Source organism: Cyprinus carpio, chromosome B7 (assembly GCF_018340385.1).
Source record: "Cyprinus carpio isolate SPL01 chromosome B7, ASM1834038v1, whole genome shotgun sequence".
Taxonomy (NCBI): domain Eukaryota; kingdom Metazoa; phylum Chordata; class Actinopteri; order Cypriniformes; family Cyprinidae; genus Cyprinus; species Cyprinus carpio.
In genome coordinates this window covers 32,271,442-32,288,717 of record NC_056603.1, presented here as the reverse complement: position 1 = coordinate 32,288,717, position 17,276 = coordinate 32,271,442, and the positions used below count along the sequence as shown (strand labels likewise).

Genomic DNA, 17,276 nt, shown 5'->3' with positions numbered 1-17,276 from the left:
TGGCAGGAAGAATTGAGTAGTATAAATAAATATACAGATATGTGGAGTGTATATATGAGGAGTGTATATTTGACAGTATGATTGGCAGGCCAGTTTACACTGACATGATGTGCATAACTGTACAAATAGATGCTATTATGATTTGGTAGTACGCACCAAAACTTGCTTACTCCTCCACTACTGTACATACAAGAATTTTTCTTCACATACTTTGAGGAGATATTACAAGAAGGTAAACTGGGATGCAGCAGATTATAGCAGTCATTATCTGCTGACTGAGGCTGGTGAAGGATACTCAACAAACTCGCTGGGAGAGTTCTTCAATGTGTCCATGCCTTTGGTCTCCACAAAAGATGACATCTCAAAATATTTATTCCTCTCTGAAAAGAGAGAGAGAGGGATCAAAGTTAAATTCTGCTAGACATCTGACAGACTAAACAATGATTTTATGAAGCGGACAGATAATTCAGTCCAGGCTTCTAATTGGTCAACACAGACATATACACAGTAACAGCTATGATGTGAAAGTTATCACGACTCACTTGCTGCCACCTCAAAGGATTTGAATTTAACAGGTTCTATGTAGTTGACCAGCGTAGACATCTCCTCTGTAGCATTCACCTCACTGTACGCAGTACCCTGAGACAGAGAGACACGTCAAAGATGCACAGAAAGAGAGACAGAGAGAAGAATAGCAAACATGACAGGCTGACAGGAGTTACCTCATCAGTGTTGTTGTGTTTCTTTGGATCTGGAATGGGTTCCTCTTCCTCCTCTTCTTCACTCTCCCCATCTCCCCGATCTAGAAATTAATATTAAAAAATAATACACACACACAGAGACACAGAACATTGAATACACACCATAAATGCATTAACCATGAACTTCCATACAGGTGCCTAAGTGACATCAGTCTTCATCCTGATTGGTTGAGACCTCATGTCAAGACCCACCAATAGACTTGCGGATATCAAGACCTTTGGCCATCCTCTCTGCAAGCTTTTCGCCCCCATTGGACATGAGCTGGCCCACCTCCCCATCAGACAATGGACAATCTAAACACAAATCTTATAATGAATGGGTATGGATGTGAAATGAAATCGGTAACAGAAAATTGTATTATTTGTACAGTATATGAAATCTCTTGTAACGGAATGGGCCAGAAAGGTTTCAAGACAACAAAAAGAGTGAAAACTACAACTAAAACACACCCTAATGGCATTTGCAGTGCAGATGAACTGCAAAATGTAGTTAGTGAAAGAGTTCAAATTGTTTCCAAGTTATAAATGTCATCATTTACGGCCAACAAAGAGAGTCAAGAAGAGTAAATGATGACAAATGATGACAAAGAAGATTAAATGATGACATATGGTTCATTAGCTAACTCTCGAATCATGCAGATATGAAAGAGATGTGCAATAAAAGGGCCCATGAGAATAAGTGATGAAATAAAAATGATGCCAAAATAAAATGTTATGCTTTATCATAGAAGATCACATGTGAAATGGCTGTTGAAGACAGTAATACTAGATCACTGTTCAGTGTGTGAGCTTGCGGTCAGACTGATTCAAGCTTACGTCATGTGTTTGAGACTTATGCACTAAAAGACCTGGTTGAAAAGAGCCATTTCCTTGCAAATCAGACATCACAGATTACACCTGTTGCTGGGACAACAACAAGGACAATGCAATAATGCTGAATGCTGATGGAGGAAACACGGACATGCACTTTAAGAGACCATTCAGACATCACAGAGGATGTTTTTTTTATTCCACTATGTGCATTCAAGGTAAAGCAAGTTGAAACTTCAAAGGGGTCATGACATGGATTTTCTTAAAATTATTTTAACATGATCATTCACTTATAACAGCTTTATTTTTAGCTTTTATTTTTTATTTATAAGCTTAGAATTTACTTCACTTGTAAAATTGTTATTTTTTGCACAAAAACAGTCCTATTTATGTTTGCAAAAATTACCTTTATGAACCTTGATTCCCTCAAATGAATTTATTTATTTTTTTGTTCCACTGCTCTGCGTCTCTTTTTAATGCAAAACAAGTGTGAATGGACCCAGTGTGTGATGAAACCCCATCTTGATACAAGCTGCTACAGTATACATACTTAAATTATTGTTGTAATTGTTTTGAAACATTGGCAACCATTTCAATCACAGTTACTTTTGTGTTAGAGTGGATCAGGCTAGGCTTTGGTGTGTTGCGTGTGTACACACCATTCAAAGGTGAGGACTGTTCATCTGTCCCGTCCTTGCGTCTGATGCTCCCACCATTAGAGGCCCTGTGCGGATGTTTCTTCTTGTTCTTGATCAAGATCTTCCCCATCAGTTCCTGGGGGCTTGGCAGTTGTTGACCAGGAACCAGCTGTAAAAACAATAAACACATAAAAATCTACTCTCAAGCTAAAATATGATAGTTTACTTACTCTCAATAATTTTTACACGATTCTCTTAATTATGATTGCCAAATCACTGCATTCCGTGGTCAAATATTTTTGAAGTGAAAAAAATAAAAATGAAATTAATGACTGTCCCAGCCAGCCAATTTCCTACACAGCTGTTAAATTACTGCACTGGTCTCATTCCTTTCACAATAATGCAATGATTTCAGGTCAAAACAAGACTTTCATTTATTATTTCATCTGGTATCCATTTAATAATTTGGAAACAAACTTCATTAGGATGATACAGAACTCCTTCACTTTTACTGGGATCCTGACTACCCTTGTCTATATTTATCCTGCGATAATGGTCCATCCTTAACTACAAGTGAAGATAGCATAAGTTTAACTTTCTAAATTTTGTTTTAGAATTACTGAATAATTATTGAAGTTGGCCTTTTTTATGGTGTTGAAGAACTCACCGGATATTTCTCCAGGGGTTCAATAAGCAGCGCGTCCCCGAACATAGAGCGACAGTACTCTGCCATTTTAGCCTGCTGCTTTGCCCTAAAACACCACATAATAATCAAGATACAAATTAACAGGATAAAAAAAAAGAAAAACAAGAAATAAGCATTATTCACACTTATACTTACGAGTCCACGTGATTTTCAAAGGACAGGATGAGAGGGTAGGGAGACGTCTTGAACGCACTTTCAGCAATGGCCTCAATCACTTCCTAAAATCGCAAATATTGAAACTTTGTCTCTCATTGCAGTTCAGTGTGTGTGCAGTTTAAATGAAGCAGTTTTCATTTGACAGTAAAGGTGCAGTCACATTAGGGAAATTTTGCAGGCAAAAAAGTTCCTTTTGTCAATACTGCTGAGATGTATGAAGTTCAGTTCACCAGAAGCTACTTTCAAACCAAGCAGCTTTCTGCTAGTCAACAGGCAAATCCATGTGACCTACTTGAACCCTTGGCAAAATCTTCACACGGAAATCTTGCAAAATTGCAGATGGCAAGGATTCTTATTGAAGTCACTGTATTTTGCCCATAAACATTTGCAGAACAATGGTAAATGTGGGGCCATAAACACACCTTGAATGATATCTCAGTTGTCATGGTAAAACCGTGCGTGATGATTGGCTCTTCTTCAGGTGGGCGGCCCTTCCAGCAGTCCAGCTCTATACAGCGGCATCCTGTCAGCAGTACCTGTCTGTACATCTCCACTGATGACAGGCCCGTCAACTGACCCACTGAAGGAGGAAAACACAGACGGAGGTCACATGTGTGTGTTAATTACCATATTTGTGACTATGAGAGTGTTTACGCATTTGCGTACCTGTGAGGTATGTGTTGTGTGAAGAGTTGATGAAATAGTGTGACAGGGGTTGATTCATATCATCGATGATGTCCAACCTCTCAGGAGGAACCACAGAGTTCTCATCCCCTCCAAGATATTTTGTGAAGCCCATCAGGGAGATCTGATCTGCTCACACATGGAAACAAACCACCACCATCAGTCTCATCGTCACCATGTTTAAATGTGTGTGTGAGAATGTGCATTTGTACCTCTTTCAAGCTGGCTGGTGTTGGTCTCATATCTCTCCATGAGCTGGCGAACCTGTTCTCGCTTGAGTGGCGGGTAAAGAACCTCATTTAGTCGAGAATCTCTCTGTTTGCGATTGATAAAGTCCATCAGCTGATCCAGAGACAGGAAGGGCTTCCCTTTGGAGCCACTATGTACACACGGTAAAGAATTAAATGAGTCAAAAACATTTTGCAAAGTATCTTTACATAATTGTTAAGACATAAAGTGGCCCGAAGACATATTTGGACACACTTAATGTATAAATATCACCGTATTGGAAACAAATATTAGAAATAAAGTATCAGTAGCATTTATTTTTTCTGGACCCTATTTACACAGATGTGTTCCACTATTTTTTAATTATTCTGAATAGCATATCTATTGTTTTGTAAATTACAAACCTAACAAACTTCTTTTGTGAAAAGTAGCTTGAAAGTGTGCCATTTTTCTTCAATATAAATTCTATTTGGTTGTTATGTTAAATAAGAGAATATCAATCCTATAAAATTAAATGTGGCCAAATGCTGTTTTGGGGCTACTGTATCTTCGTCATTGCTGTTGGACTCTGTTCACTCACAGCTCCACGAAGATACGCTCCACCTCTGGTCTGGGACTTAGTTTGTTGAGAAAGTTCTGGAACATTTCCCAGGTGAAGTCATCTGGCTTTATACTGTCCACCTTTGGAAAATAAATGAATGATTGAATGAATGACAATGAATGAATGAAATAAAATGAAGATAGGAATCTTAATAAATAATCTTATAAAAAGCTATTTTAGTGTTAAAAGTAAAAGCAGAGAAAATTTTGTAACAATTTTAAGCGATTTTGTGTCTGCTGTGTTTTTCAAAAGGGAACATTACCATAGAAAATAGGATTTATTTAGTGTTGAAATAAAGACTTTGATGTACAGTACTATATAGGTATATATGTTCACAACATTATGAAAGAATAAAATGTAGAAATGAGACCCACAGTACAACTCGTATTCACATGACACACCGGACAGTACATAACATAGCACAGTTCAACATTGGTCTGCACTACGTAGTGATTTGTGCTTGTTTTTGGGGTGGTTGATATTGGTACAATGACTGACTAGAATTTTTTTTAAAGGCACTTCATGTTAAACACATCATTGATTGACGCCTGGTGTAGAATATGCCCTCTTTAAGTTTTGCAATTCATGCTGAAGTTCAACCAGCAGAGGGCAGCATAAGACAGCTAACAGACTGACGTGGATATTTGCTGATCTAAGATCAACTTCTCTGTGTCCAAACTGAAACATAAAAGGACTGAACGCAGATCACCATAGAGTGGCAAAAGAAAAAGAAATAAGGAACATGTTAAGACAGAGTGAGAAGCAACAAGAGCTTAGACTAAAGAGATGATGGGTGTGGGTTATTTGAAAAACAATGCATTTATATTTAGAGAACAAAAGAGACAAAAACAGAAACAAACATGTCACATGGAACCACAAAAGAGAGCCAGTAAAGGGTAAAACTGAATGTTTAAATGTGTAATAACTTGTGATTGGTGCACGACTGATTGATTACCTTGTTATTGACCAGACCGCTGTGCTCCAGCGCCATCTCCACACGTTTCTTATCTGAGAACATTTTCGAGATGCTGAGAGAAGTGAAAGAGAAAGAAAAAGAAAAGAAGTGAAAGCAATGATGAAAGAAGAAGTGGCAAATTAGCAACGAAAGCCCTGAAGAACTGGAAACATACTGTAGCTATGTTTGAGAAAGTCAGCTTGTGTTTACTCACTTCTTCACTAGGATTTTCCCATCCTGATTTACCTGCAGCTTCAGCTTGGTGTAACTATGAAAAATGACATGCAAAAAAAAGACAGTATCACACCGGTTTCATTATCCTTTATCTTTATCATTAGTCTACGCTGATTATTTGCACTTACAAATCTAACTTAATCTTAATAATACTACATACTAGAACATTAGCACTGTCTCAGACTGAGGCAAAAACTATGACAATAAGGGGTATTTTATATTGCCTGGTATAGAGTTGACCTAAACGAGGATTTAACATGAAAAGTTCACCCAAACTGTGTCGCTAACTCATCATCAAGTCTTTAGGACTTCCTTTCTTCCATGACTGGGGACCAGAGTTTCCAATTTTATTTTTAACTAACCTGACCAACCATGACCATCAATTACAAAATCAACCCTTCTGTCAAGTCCAGTCAAGGCTTAAGTTTAGAGGATTCAAGAGTCAAAGTCAAATTGTGAGATAAGAGGTCACTTTATTAAGCACAACTGCGAGAACAGAAGTCACAATTATGATAAACAAAGCTGCAACAGTAAGACAAAGTCGCAGAGAAAGGGAAAGGCAGTAGCATTTGAAAGATATGAAGTAGCAGCTTAAACTTGAGATTTAATCACAATTGTGAAATAGTCACAAATACAAGAAATAAAGTTGCATTGTGAGATATATAGTTCGGTGAAGTGGACTGGCACTTTTTTGTATTTGTGTTACACTAACATGTCACTTGGCCTCAAACAACAGCTTCAGACACACACACACACACACACACACACACACACACACACACACAGAGAGAGAGAACTTACGCTTTGAAGAAGAAGGTGTTGCGGGAAGCATTCTGGGAAAGTATGTTTGTGGCAAGTTTAAACAGCTCATCAGTCCACACCTGGAAACCCAATCATAACACCAAATAAACGTTCATAAATGAGCTCATACATTTATTATGTAAATATGATAATCCTTTAAATCAATCAAACTTCAATATTAGGCTTTTAAAGAGATGGAAGAAAATATCAATTGAGAGTCATCTAATGTAGTTCATTCAGAGCACACAGTAGCAAAAGTAGAAAGCAGACAAACAGGACAGAAAAAGAGGGAGCGATAGCATGGACATGGTATCTAGGTGACGGGCCTGTCGTCGTGGTTACCTTGCAATAGCCATCCTGCACAGCTTGGAAGTTGAGGAAGGAGATGTTGACCAGGTCATTGCCGTAGACGATAGTTAGCAGCTTTGTGTCTGAGTTGCTTTCTCCTTTGCCCAAATCCAGCATATCGCGTATACGTTGGTCCTACAAACACAGACAAACCTTACCACCCACTTGCACTGACATATGAACCTTTCCAAACATAACACAGGCTCACATAGAAACATACCTTTGGCATCTTGGCAAACCTCCCTGTCCTGGTGTCCCTGATTTGACTTATGTCCAGGATTTCCACTTCCTATAAGAAAAAACAACAGATACACAAAAAGATAAATAAATCATAATAAATGCTTCTCAACCAGAGAAACAGTACCCAATAGTGGGCCTCAAAATTTGGTTTGGACAGAACAAACATTAAATAAGAATATAATTAACCCCCTCAACAAACAATTGTTTTATTTTCTTTGAAGAAGTTTCCCTCCTTAAATATGTGATTTTGTTTACTTGTCTAATAATTTGTCATACACTGCTGAATGAGTTTAATGGTTAAAGTTAACCCCAGTAATGATAACAATAGTTTAGTCATTTACTTTCATTTCCTCGTTAAAATCTTTCAGTAAATCTGAATTAATGTCAGTTAGTCAGAAAGTGGAGACCGGCATACATCCTACATTTAAAATCCAATTTTTTTTGGTTTCTCTTAAGTCCAACCGCAGCTATGTACGCTACAACTTACTCATAAACGTTGACATTGTCACATCGCAGACATACACTTTAACTCTCCTGGGAAAAATATTGATGATTCATTTTGCGTCGCACAGATTTCTGTCCAATCAGATTATCTTGAGAGTGAGAATGCCCCTCCCCCATTACCACCTGTCACCAATCAGGAAGTAGCCAATCGTGGCTCCTAGCTGTGATTTTTTACAACTTAAAGGAAGCGCATTTAATATGTCTTGTCTGTTTCAGGAAAATATGTCAGCACATAATAGTAAAAAGTACTTTGAGAATAATGGGGAAAGAAATAACACTGAACAGAGGTCCGGAGAATCCCTGACACACTGCACACACATAAACACTGACAAAGCAAAGGATATTGTTACTGAAGTGGAGAATCAGTCATAAGTTTAGAGTGAACTTTAACTTTATGACTTTATGACAGATTCCCTCAACACTTCAGGATTCACATCTCAGATAAACATCTCTGCTTCATGTGTTCTGGAAAGAGAGTCCAACACAATCGTGATCTCGTAAAGAGAATAGCTGAGTAAATGAGCTGGGGCAGTGGTTGGATGCCTGTGCTTGTAAACGTCAACAATAAACAAAGCAGATCTGGACTGTAAATACTTGCTCTATAGCAGAGGGGCTCCCTCCCTTTCTCTCTCGTTCTTTCTCATCTTCCGCTTTCCTGTACTGTCGTCCCCTCCCACCATGGTGTGTGACAGTGTGGATGAAGTTGCTGAGTTGAACGCTCCCCAGAGTGTTTGCGAGGGTCATGGGTTACTGCTCAAAGTCTGCTAAGGACTGGTTCCAGTCCAAACAGGCCCAGCAGTATGGACCCGGACACAAACAAACAAACACTCTTGTAATTTCTGCCTGCAGCTAATGACTAATCATGTAATACTGGCTCCCTAAAGCGATACTGGGACAATTTATTTATATCGTTTGATTCATTTTCAGATACTGTGAACTTTCTGAGCCAGTGATGTCTCTGTCTATACATGTACAACAGATGGTTCTTAAAAGTATTTAAACAAAACAAAAACTAGTGATATCTGTCCATGTGTACAACAGAGTGTTGCTAGCATTCCTTTAGAATTTATGAATTAAAAATTAATTAAAAAAATCATTTTATTGAGATATGGAGATGACAATAAAATAAAAGTTGGAAAGCATTTAGCCCTGCTTCTTCCCCATTCTGTGGGTGTGACTGTAAATATAAACACAAGTAATCTGAGATTTCAAAGAGTGCTTTGCATACCAAAACAAAAATATAAAAAGTTCATTAAACACCATGACATAAACAATGAATAAAACTGATCCAGAGACACACAAAGCTATATTTACCACAGTTCAACTGTAAAGTAATGTAACTTGATGGTATCAACAGGTTGCATTCGACTAACCGCTACAGGCTTAGACTTGTGAAATATCTTCCTGAAAAAATTAGGCAAGCGTTTCTGCACAAGGGTGTATGCAAGTGTGCGACTGTTCCTAGCATACATGCATTCCCCTCATTCCTGGCGAACAAAGACTGTTGACCTAAAGTTTAATATTTTGCCCACAATGTCACTGTAGTGTTATTATGTCATTTATAAAGTTCAGAAAGAGAAATGCAATATACACACTAAATAGACACATCAAGCAACTGTTTCTCTATTTATTATTCAGCATTCTCACAGGTACAGAGTAATTCCTGTTCTCTGTTTTAGATAATGGCTTTTACCATACACTGCCACACAGCTGCCATACATCTAGACTTTTTAACCTTACATCGCCGTGACAAAAGGTGACAGAATATCAGTTTATATAAACTGCCCCCAGAAGAAAAAAAAAAGCAAACGGACACCATGTTTACAAAACAGTGTCTTCAAAATTCTTGGAACTCTCGATTCTAATTGCTCATTCGTGGCATTCTGCAAGCAAATATGTCTGAATAATGACAGGTGCCCTGGGTATCGCTGTATAACTGACAGGTTTTTTGTACTTCAGGTTATCTGAAACATGCATTTCCTACATATCTGTGCTCATGTTCTGCCTCTTTAGTCATCTCCACAAAGACAACAATGTAATTTTAACTCAAACCAATAATTCCTGTCCATATATATATATATTTTATTGGTTTGAGTTAAAGTTGAGATAAAATTACATTGTTGTCTTTGTGGAGATGACTAAAGAGGCAGAACACATACATACATACATACATACACACACACACACATATATATATATATATGTATATATGTATATGTATATATATATATATATATATATATATATATATATATATATATATATATATATATATATATATATACATATATACACATAATGTGTGTGTGTACTGTGTATATTTATTATGTATACAGTAGTCAACATTTGAAGTGGAAAAAAAAAGTTCATCAAAGTTTTCCTAAGACAAGAATGCATTTTGGTTTTAGGACAACTTTGATGAAATATATATATATCAATTAATCATTTGACAGCACTAATATACACAAATATATGTGACACCCGGGACCACAAAACCAGTCTATAGTCGCTGGGGTATATTTTTAGCAATTTTTCTTTCGTGCCAAAAATCTTTAGGATATTAAGTAAAGATCATGTTCCATGAATGTATATAACATACATACACACACATACAGTATTGATGCTTAGGCTTTGTTTAAATAAACAATCGGCCCAATAAAGCAATTTGAAATAGAATTGAATACTGGTTTTATTGGAGATGCACATCTCAGGTGTAGAATAAGATGTGATATCCAGATTAAAGTGGTCCTTCAACAGAAAGTGGTGCAATTTCACTAACCTTCCAAGGAACTAACCAAAGTTAGGATGGTAATGTCACCAGCAGCTGGGAAAAAATGAGCTTGGAGAGAGAGAGAGAGAGAGTCTCCAGGGTATAGTCATTCAACCTATTACAATACAAACATTACAACACCCTGACCCTAATTTACTGTCTTCACTTGCTGCTGTGCCAGTGAGATAAAGACTGATTTTTCATATTAAAAGGTGATCTATACAAAGACCTTAATTATGGAAACAATTAATCTCCAAATACATAAAGTCTACAACATGAAATAGAGCTTCTCCTGCTGATAAATGAACAAACTCCTGAGCACAAGAGAGGACATGCACACAGACAATTCAGGTTAAAGGGACACTACCATGTGTGTTGCTGTGAACATATCTTGCTGTAACTTCCTTCTGTAGCCCTGGCAACTGTCACTTCCTGTCGTGCCTGGCACTGGGACGTGTATGCGGTTGTTGAGAGTAAGTGAGTGTGCTTGTGACAACTCTAATAAATGATAAAATCCCATGGTATGGAGTAGCATTGTTGAAATGTAACACCCATGAGAACGGCACACCTTCCCATACAGACTCACTTTTATTTCTTCCCTCCCCCTCTTCTCCTCTGTTTGTTTCACTTAAGGTCACTGATATTTGGACTGATCCCAAATGACTGGAGAATTAAAAACAATGGGTCTCAATCACCAGGGATTGCGTGGATTATTTCTTACTTGTACACACAGAAGAACTTACCACAAAAAATCTCCACCTAATTCACAATCCATGCATATGCACATGAATTTGTTCTTGACCTTGGTCTAATGTTTTTGTCCATTCTAAATGAGTGACCGCATGCCCGAAGCTAGTCATTTGCAAAAAAACACACCCAAACCATCTTCATATAAAAAAAATTCCACACAACCTTTCCTTTACAGTCTTTCGTCACTCTCTAAAGATGTAGTGTCGCCTGAGAGACAGATCCTTGAGCAAAGCCAAATGTATTGTTCTCAAAGCCGGTTTAAACATAATAAACACCTTTTATGTATCTGCACTGTTATACAGAGAAACCTCACAGCTCGAGCTATAACTAAGCTTAACTTACTCTTTTACTGTATATAACTTTGTATACAATTTCATCTTAACATGATTATAAGGTCTCCAAGGGCATGTGATTTTCATGTATGGAGTTTCAGTTTTTCCTACTTTTTTTTTTTCGATAAATTAAAATTATTATAATAATGTTAATTAAAATTTTCATAAGTAAACTGTGGTGTGAGTCACTGGTGAACAAAGATTTGTTTGTGAAAACCTTTGTAAATGTTTGTAAGTGATTGTGTTCAGCTTTGTTAATTTAAATGCTGTGCATACATTATATTTATTAATATTCACACACACACATAATAATAATAATAAATATATATATATATATGTGTGTGTGTGTGTGTGTGTGTGTGTGCGCGCATGCGCTTGTTTATGCTACATTGTGGGTACATTGTTGTGTTTGTGTTATATATCTATATCTATATCTATATATCTATATCTATATATAAACATTCTTAAATCAAAGAGAAGTGGCCACTTAAAAATTTCTACAGACTCACAATAAGGCAAATAAACCAAAATGCTGACTTAAGAAAAATACTCTTATAAACACTTATGATTTTGTCATGTTTGAAGCAAGCACAAATCCAGTTATAAGCCAGACACTTTTTTTTAGGAGAACGCCTGATCATCTGTATCATCTGAAGCTTCACTGTAACTGAATGATGCAGCAAGACAATGATTCGAAATACAGAAGCAATTCCAAATCTGAATGGCTGACAAGAAACTAAATTAAGGATCTACAGTGGCCTAGTTCAAGTCCTGACCTGAATCCTATAGAGGTGATGTGGCAGGACCGGTTCAAGACTTATCAAACAGGCAAACAGCTTCTGTGCGAGGAAGAACAAGCCAAGATTCCTCTGCTGTGATTTGCAAGACTCCTATTAAATTACATGTAGTGTTTAGTTACAGTGATTGCTGCTGAGTTCTGTCAAACCAGATTATTAGGCATTTACTTTTCCACAGGGTTGATATGAAACTATGTTAGCGGTTTTCACAGAGGACCAAAAAAATAAAATAAAAAATTGGCTAAAAGAGGCAATTTCAATCTGATAGGCTGATTACACAACTTCATTTCCAGTCATCAGTCCACCTGGAAATGAAGCATAATAAAATGCCCAGGATGAAAAAACGAGCACTTGTGAGGAAGAACAAATCACCAGATTTGCCAGAGTTAGTCAATATCCATGAGCAGAACTATATATAAGTGGTGCAATACAATTTCAGCAACAGCAGTGATGTTTAATTAGCAAGGACGCTAGGAGGCTAGGATGTCAATATTCATTTCTCGTTTTGAATAAATAACAGTAAGCTTTGTGCTTTGCTACTTTGGAAATAAAAGTCTTAACTTCAAATTCTGTCAGTTTCATTACAAATGTTTTAGTGCTCTTTAATATGTTCACTAATCACTATATCCACTTCAGTTCAAGCAGCAGCATGGAATGTCAATGTAACCGTTCATCTCTATCGCTTTAGTTAGAGCACAAAATGAACACGAATCAGAAGGTATGTGGAAAGAAAATGTAAAACTTACTTAAATGACATGTTCCATGTAATCAATCAATCAAAATTTGCTGAAAGACATTTTACATCGAAATCAAATGTCCATTAAACAGTCTATATAAAAACTGCCTGAAATGTGCAGTTTCAAAATTTGTATAAATCTTTATTCTATTTTATTATTAACTATTATAATTAATTATTGATTTATTAAACAAACATTATTTTTTAGTGACACAGCGAATGTTCGGCAACTGAAATTATTTGACCAAAAATAATAACAACATAAAAAAAATGCTCTTTCAGTGTTCGGCCGAATGAGCAAATTGTACCGAAAAATGACGTGACGCGATCAAATAGAGGCATGCACTAATGTTGGTATAACGTCTGCTAGAATGTTAAAAAAAATGTTCAGTGTTAAGTAAATATTTTTACATTTTTGTTCTGTAATAGATCTTTTCTTTGAAAAGCAAGACAAAACAGTAAAAAGCACATTTTGGCAATTTAATGTATGTAATGGTAAAAAAAAGGCAGAATACATTGGGAGTTCAGCTAAATGAATTAATTTCAGTTTCACCAAAAAAATCACTACTGTATACATTAATGCTTGTACAGCAACCTCTTTCTGTCTAAGTGGGGAGTTCTTGGCCAAAATTGAGCTGCAAAATGGACCAGGTGTCCTGCCGATAGTCAAAAGTCAAGCTACAGGAATCAGTACAGCATTGGGTGCTTTTGCATGGAAAGACACACAGAAAGGTGAAACAGACAAATAAAACACAGTAACACAAAAGGTCACACATCTGAGGAAAGGAGAGATCATGTATTTCTCCATTCCAGTAACCCTGCCCCTATCATTCACCCTTACTGCACAGGACAGCTTTGTTAACCTGTCGCCTGTCTGTCGCACAGCTCTACCCTTCCACCCCCTCTCTCAGTCTCCAGTCTTTCTGTTTCTTTCCTCTTTTTCTTGGTCTGGGTCAAGAGTTTGTGATTCTTGTCATTCCTTTGCCACATAAGGATGAAAATCCTCATTCAGTTGAGCAGTACAGTAAGTGTTTTATATTTAAAACAGAGAGAACAATGACAGAAACACCTGACTGCTGAGTATTAATGATGACTTGTACAGGCTTGCATTTCAGACATGGGTCCAGAGCCATCTATAACAGGAAAATTAGATGTCATGAATAAAAGCCCACTTGTGGAGGAAGAAAGAAGGATAAGGATATGGATGAAAAGGAAACTATTATATAATCAACTCAGAAAACACATTTCCTGTCTGCGTGTAAATGTGTGGATTCAGTTAATTTTACAGTAGCTTTAAACATTATTTGCAAAACACCCAAGTTTTGGAATATTTGCATAAATTTGTAATCTCATTTCCACGTTTTTATACAATCTGTTTATGCACCACTGACGGTTAGGTTTAGGGGTGAGTCTATGCTGACCTCTTTTTAAAAAATAATCGTCCGCTTCCCTATGAATCACATCGCACATATTCATATGAAATTATCACAAACACTTGAGCTCTTGCTTACCTAAATGCCCATACACTCTCATGAGAAAATTTAAACTACACTTGAATACATAAATGTTAAATTAATAGATATACTGTTGAATGTTTTGGAAAATATTATTTGGACATTTATACATTACATTAATATAAAGTATAAATGATTTTGCACTTTTATTAGTGTTAGTTAATTACTCATTTATGAAAACTGTGCACACTTGAGAGGAACTGACTCCAATGAACTGCAGTGCAGTTTTTTTCAGTCAATATTAAAATTAATGAAAGAACTCTTTTTTTCTTTGTAGTGTGTTTTGTAGGTTTGATAACTTGAAAAGTAAAGTAAATCTGAAAGTAACGAAATTAAAGTAATTAGTAATCTGATTACATTTTAAATGCAGTAATCATTAATGCAATCAAATTACAATTTTAAAGAAGTAATTATTAATTTGTAGTGGATTACTTTTTTTTTTTTTTTTTTGAGTAACTAACCCAACACTGGTCACAATAAAAAATGTCATTTCAGTCGATACTGATAATTTTAATGACAAATTTAAAATCTTTATTTCTTTCAAGTTTAAAGACGGACTTTTGTTCCTAACTGAAAGTTGTACAAAATCAGACTGTTAATTGTGGTTTTAAACTACTCTTTATGGTCATAACATGACAAACACTTCCCATTTTTGAATTCTTTAAACCTTTCCAGTCATTTTCCCTCAAAATAAATGCCGTTTGAACTTTGAGCCGAGGGGAGCGCATATAACTATACAGAACACTTATCGAACTCTTGTTATAGTTTTAACGATGAAAAATATTTCGATAATTAATGTTATTATTTCATTACCGAGACCTATTTGTGGGTAGTATGATGCACACAAACACACATTCTAGTAAACTCCTCTATCTGGATTAATATAATATTCTTTATCAGTAAACTATTTACAGCATGAAACCTAACTCCCTTTTCCATTATCATCCGCCTGCTCTCTTTGACACTTCATGAACTCTGGTGGAATATTTGGTGTAGTACATTTTGCACTGAGTGACAGGGGTGACTGGAAGAGTCCATGTATTAAAGGGGGACACTTTCTATACAGGGATTGTAACAAATATTTGCAACAGGACATGACGTCACACTACAGGGCTTCTGTTGTTTGCATATAAAATATCCACAAGTCCAAATGTTAATACCATCATTGTCCGCAACACTTCAAACCTGCAGCTTTGAAGTTTTTATTCTTTGTACTGAGTCAAAAGATCAATCTGTGACATTTAGATCCTCTGTTTGACAAAGTAATCGGTCAGAGTTCAACTAACTTAAACTTTGGCTGAACTAATGACAAAACTTCTGAAGGGCTGCTTGTATTTCGACTCTGCCATGTTCACAGGTGTGACTGGAAGTGAATAGAGACATTTCAAAATATCTTCTTTTATTCTCAAAGTCATACAGGTTTGGAATCACATGAAGGTATGATGATGACAATGTCCATTTTTCATTGCACCATCCCTTTAAGTGTCCAAGTACCTTTTGGAGCCACTGTGTATTATATAGAGTTCTATGAATGTTCTGTTACATGAATTAACCATTCAAAAACAACTAGCAGCAGTGACCAATGTCACTCTTCCTTATGAATGAACTAAGAACAGAACATCTACAATGAACTAGCCAGCAGACTGAGTGCCACTAGATTAATACATAACGGAACAGAGATTAGAGTTAGATCAGGCGTGACATGGCCAGACAGCTCTAAGGAGCTCTGACTGACATCTCTCCTCCATTATCTCTCCTACGCACTCTTTTACTGTGCGGTTATGTGGTTTGGTTTCATTAATGGGCTTTGTTTTTCCTGAGGTATTTTGAAAATGTGCTCTTATCTTTACTCAGTCTAACGGGTATGTTTTAATGTTGTGTCTCGGGGCAGTAAACCACAACCTTTTAAAAGGATGGCAATTTCTTTCTGTCAGACTATTTGATGTTCATTGTCCCAACTCATCAAAAGAAAAAAGAAAGGGGAGAGAGAGAGAGAGAGAGAGAGAAACAGTTAAGGTGGTCTGGACACACTGGTTAGATGACTCTGTTTATCTGGGTTTAGAGAGCTTTTACACACTTTTGCACACAATGTGAAAAGGTACGTTTAAAGCATGGTAAAAAATGTGTGTATTTGGAAATTTTCTAATACAGAAATTTTTATTCAACTTAAAATAACTTTTCCATTTTAATATATTTGAAATTTTACTTTGATCCTGTGATGGCAAAACTCAATCAGTTTCCAGTCTCACATGATTCTTTAAAAATCATTCTTATAAGCTGATTTGATGCTCAAGAAATATTTATTATCATCATCAGTGTGTAAAACAGTGCAGCTTAATATTTTTGTGGAAATGATGATAGATTTTGTGTTTCAGGATACCTTCATGAAGAGAAAGTCCAAAAGAACATTTATTTGAAGCAGAAACCTTTTGTAACATTAAAATTGTCTTTACTGTCACTTTTAATGCTTCCTTAATAATATAAAAAAAACATACTGACTAGGGATGCACCGATCATGATTTTCATGGCCGATTCCGATACCGATTTTTTACAAGCAAACTGGCTGATTTTTTTTTCTTTTCTTTAAGCAACAAACAAGAAAGAAGGAAAGTATGCATAAACAAGATGTTTATTTGGTATTTAATAGGCCAAACTGGCTTTTGGCTATTGAAAGCAATAACCGTAACCATCTGAAATTAACGTCATTAACT

At 36.3% G+C, this 17,276-nt stretch overlaps 1 protein-coding gene across 3 annotated transcripts in view; it reads right to left on the bottom strand.

Annotated features, from left to right (window-relative positions):
• LOC109053272 (1-phosphatidylinositol 4,5-bisphosphate phosphodiesterase beta-3-like) overlaps positions 1–17,276 on the bottom strand; it is a 58,975-nt gene that overhangs the window by 17,252 nt on the left and 24,447 nt on the right. For 2 of the 3 annotated variants that reach the window (XM_042728348.1, XM_042728349.1), the window contains exons 3-18: positions 7,143–7,211; positions 6,917–7,057; positions 6,575–6,654; positions 5,754–5,807; positions 5,540–5,612; positions 4,564–4,664; positions 3,968–4,134; positions 3,738–3,884; positions 3,494–3,651; positions 3,051–3,133; positions 2,877–2,961; positions 2,231–2,378; positions 954–1,055; positions 723–802; positions 543–639; positions 296–380 (exon numbers count right to left, since the gene is read on the bottom strand). In XM_042728348.1, the coding sequence (XP_042584282.1) occupies positions 296–380; positions 543–639; positions 723–802; positions 954–1,055; positions 2,231–2,378; positions 2,877–2,961; positions 3,051–3,133; positions 3,494–3,651; positions 3,738–3,884; positions 3,968–4,134; positions 4,564–4,664; positions 5,540–5,612; positions 5,754–5,807; positions 6,575–6,654; positions 6,917–7,057; positions 7,143–7,211 (1,670 nt within the window). The remainder of the gene's footprint in view (positions 1–295; positions 381–542; positions 640–722; positions 803–953; positions 1,056–2,230; positions 2,379–2,876; positions 2,962–3,050; positions 3,134–3,493; positions 3,652–3,737; positions 3,885–3,967; positions 4,135–4,563; positions 4,665–5,539; positions 5,613–5,753; positions 5,808–6,574; positions 6,655–6,916; positions 7,058–7,142; positions 7,212–17,276) is intronic. The other variant, XM_042728350.1, reaches the window with a different exon arrangement.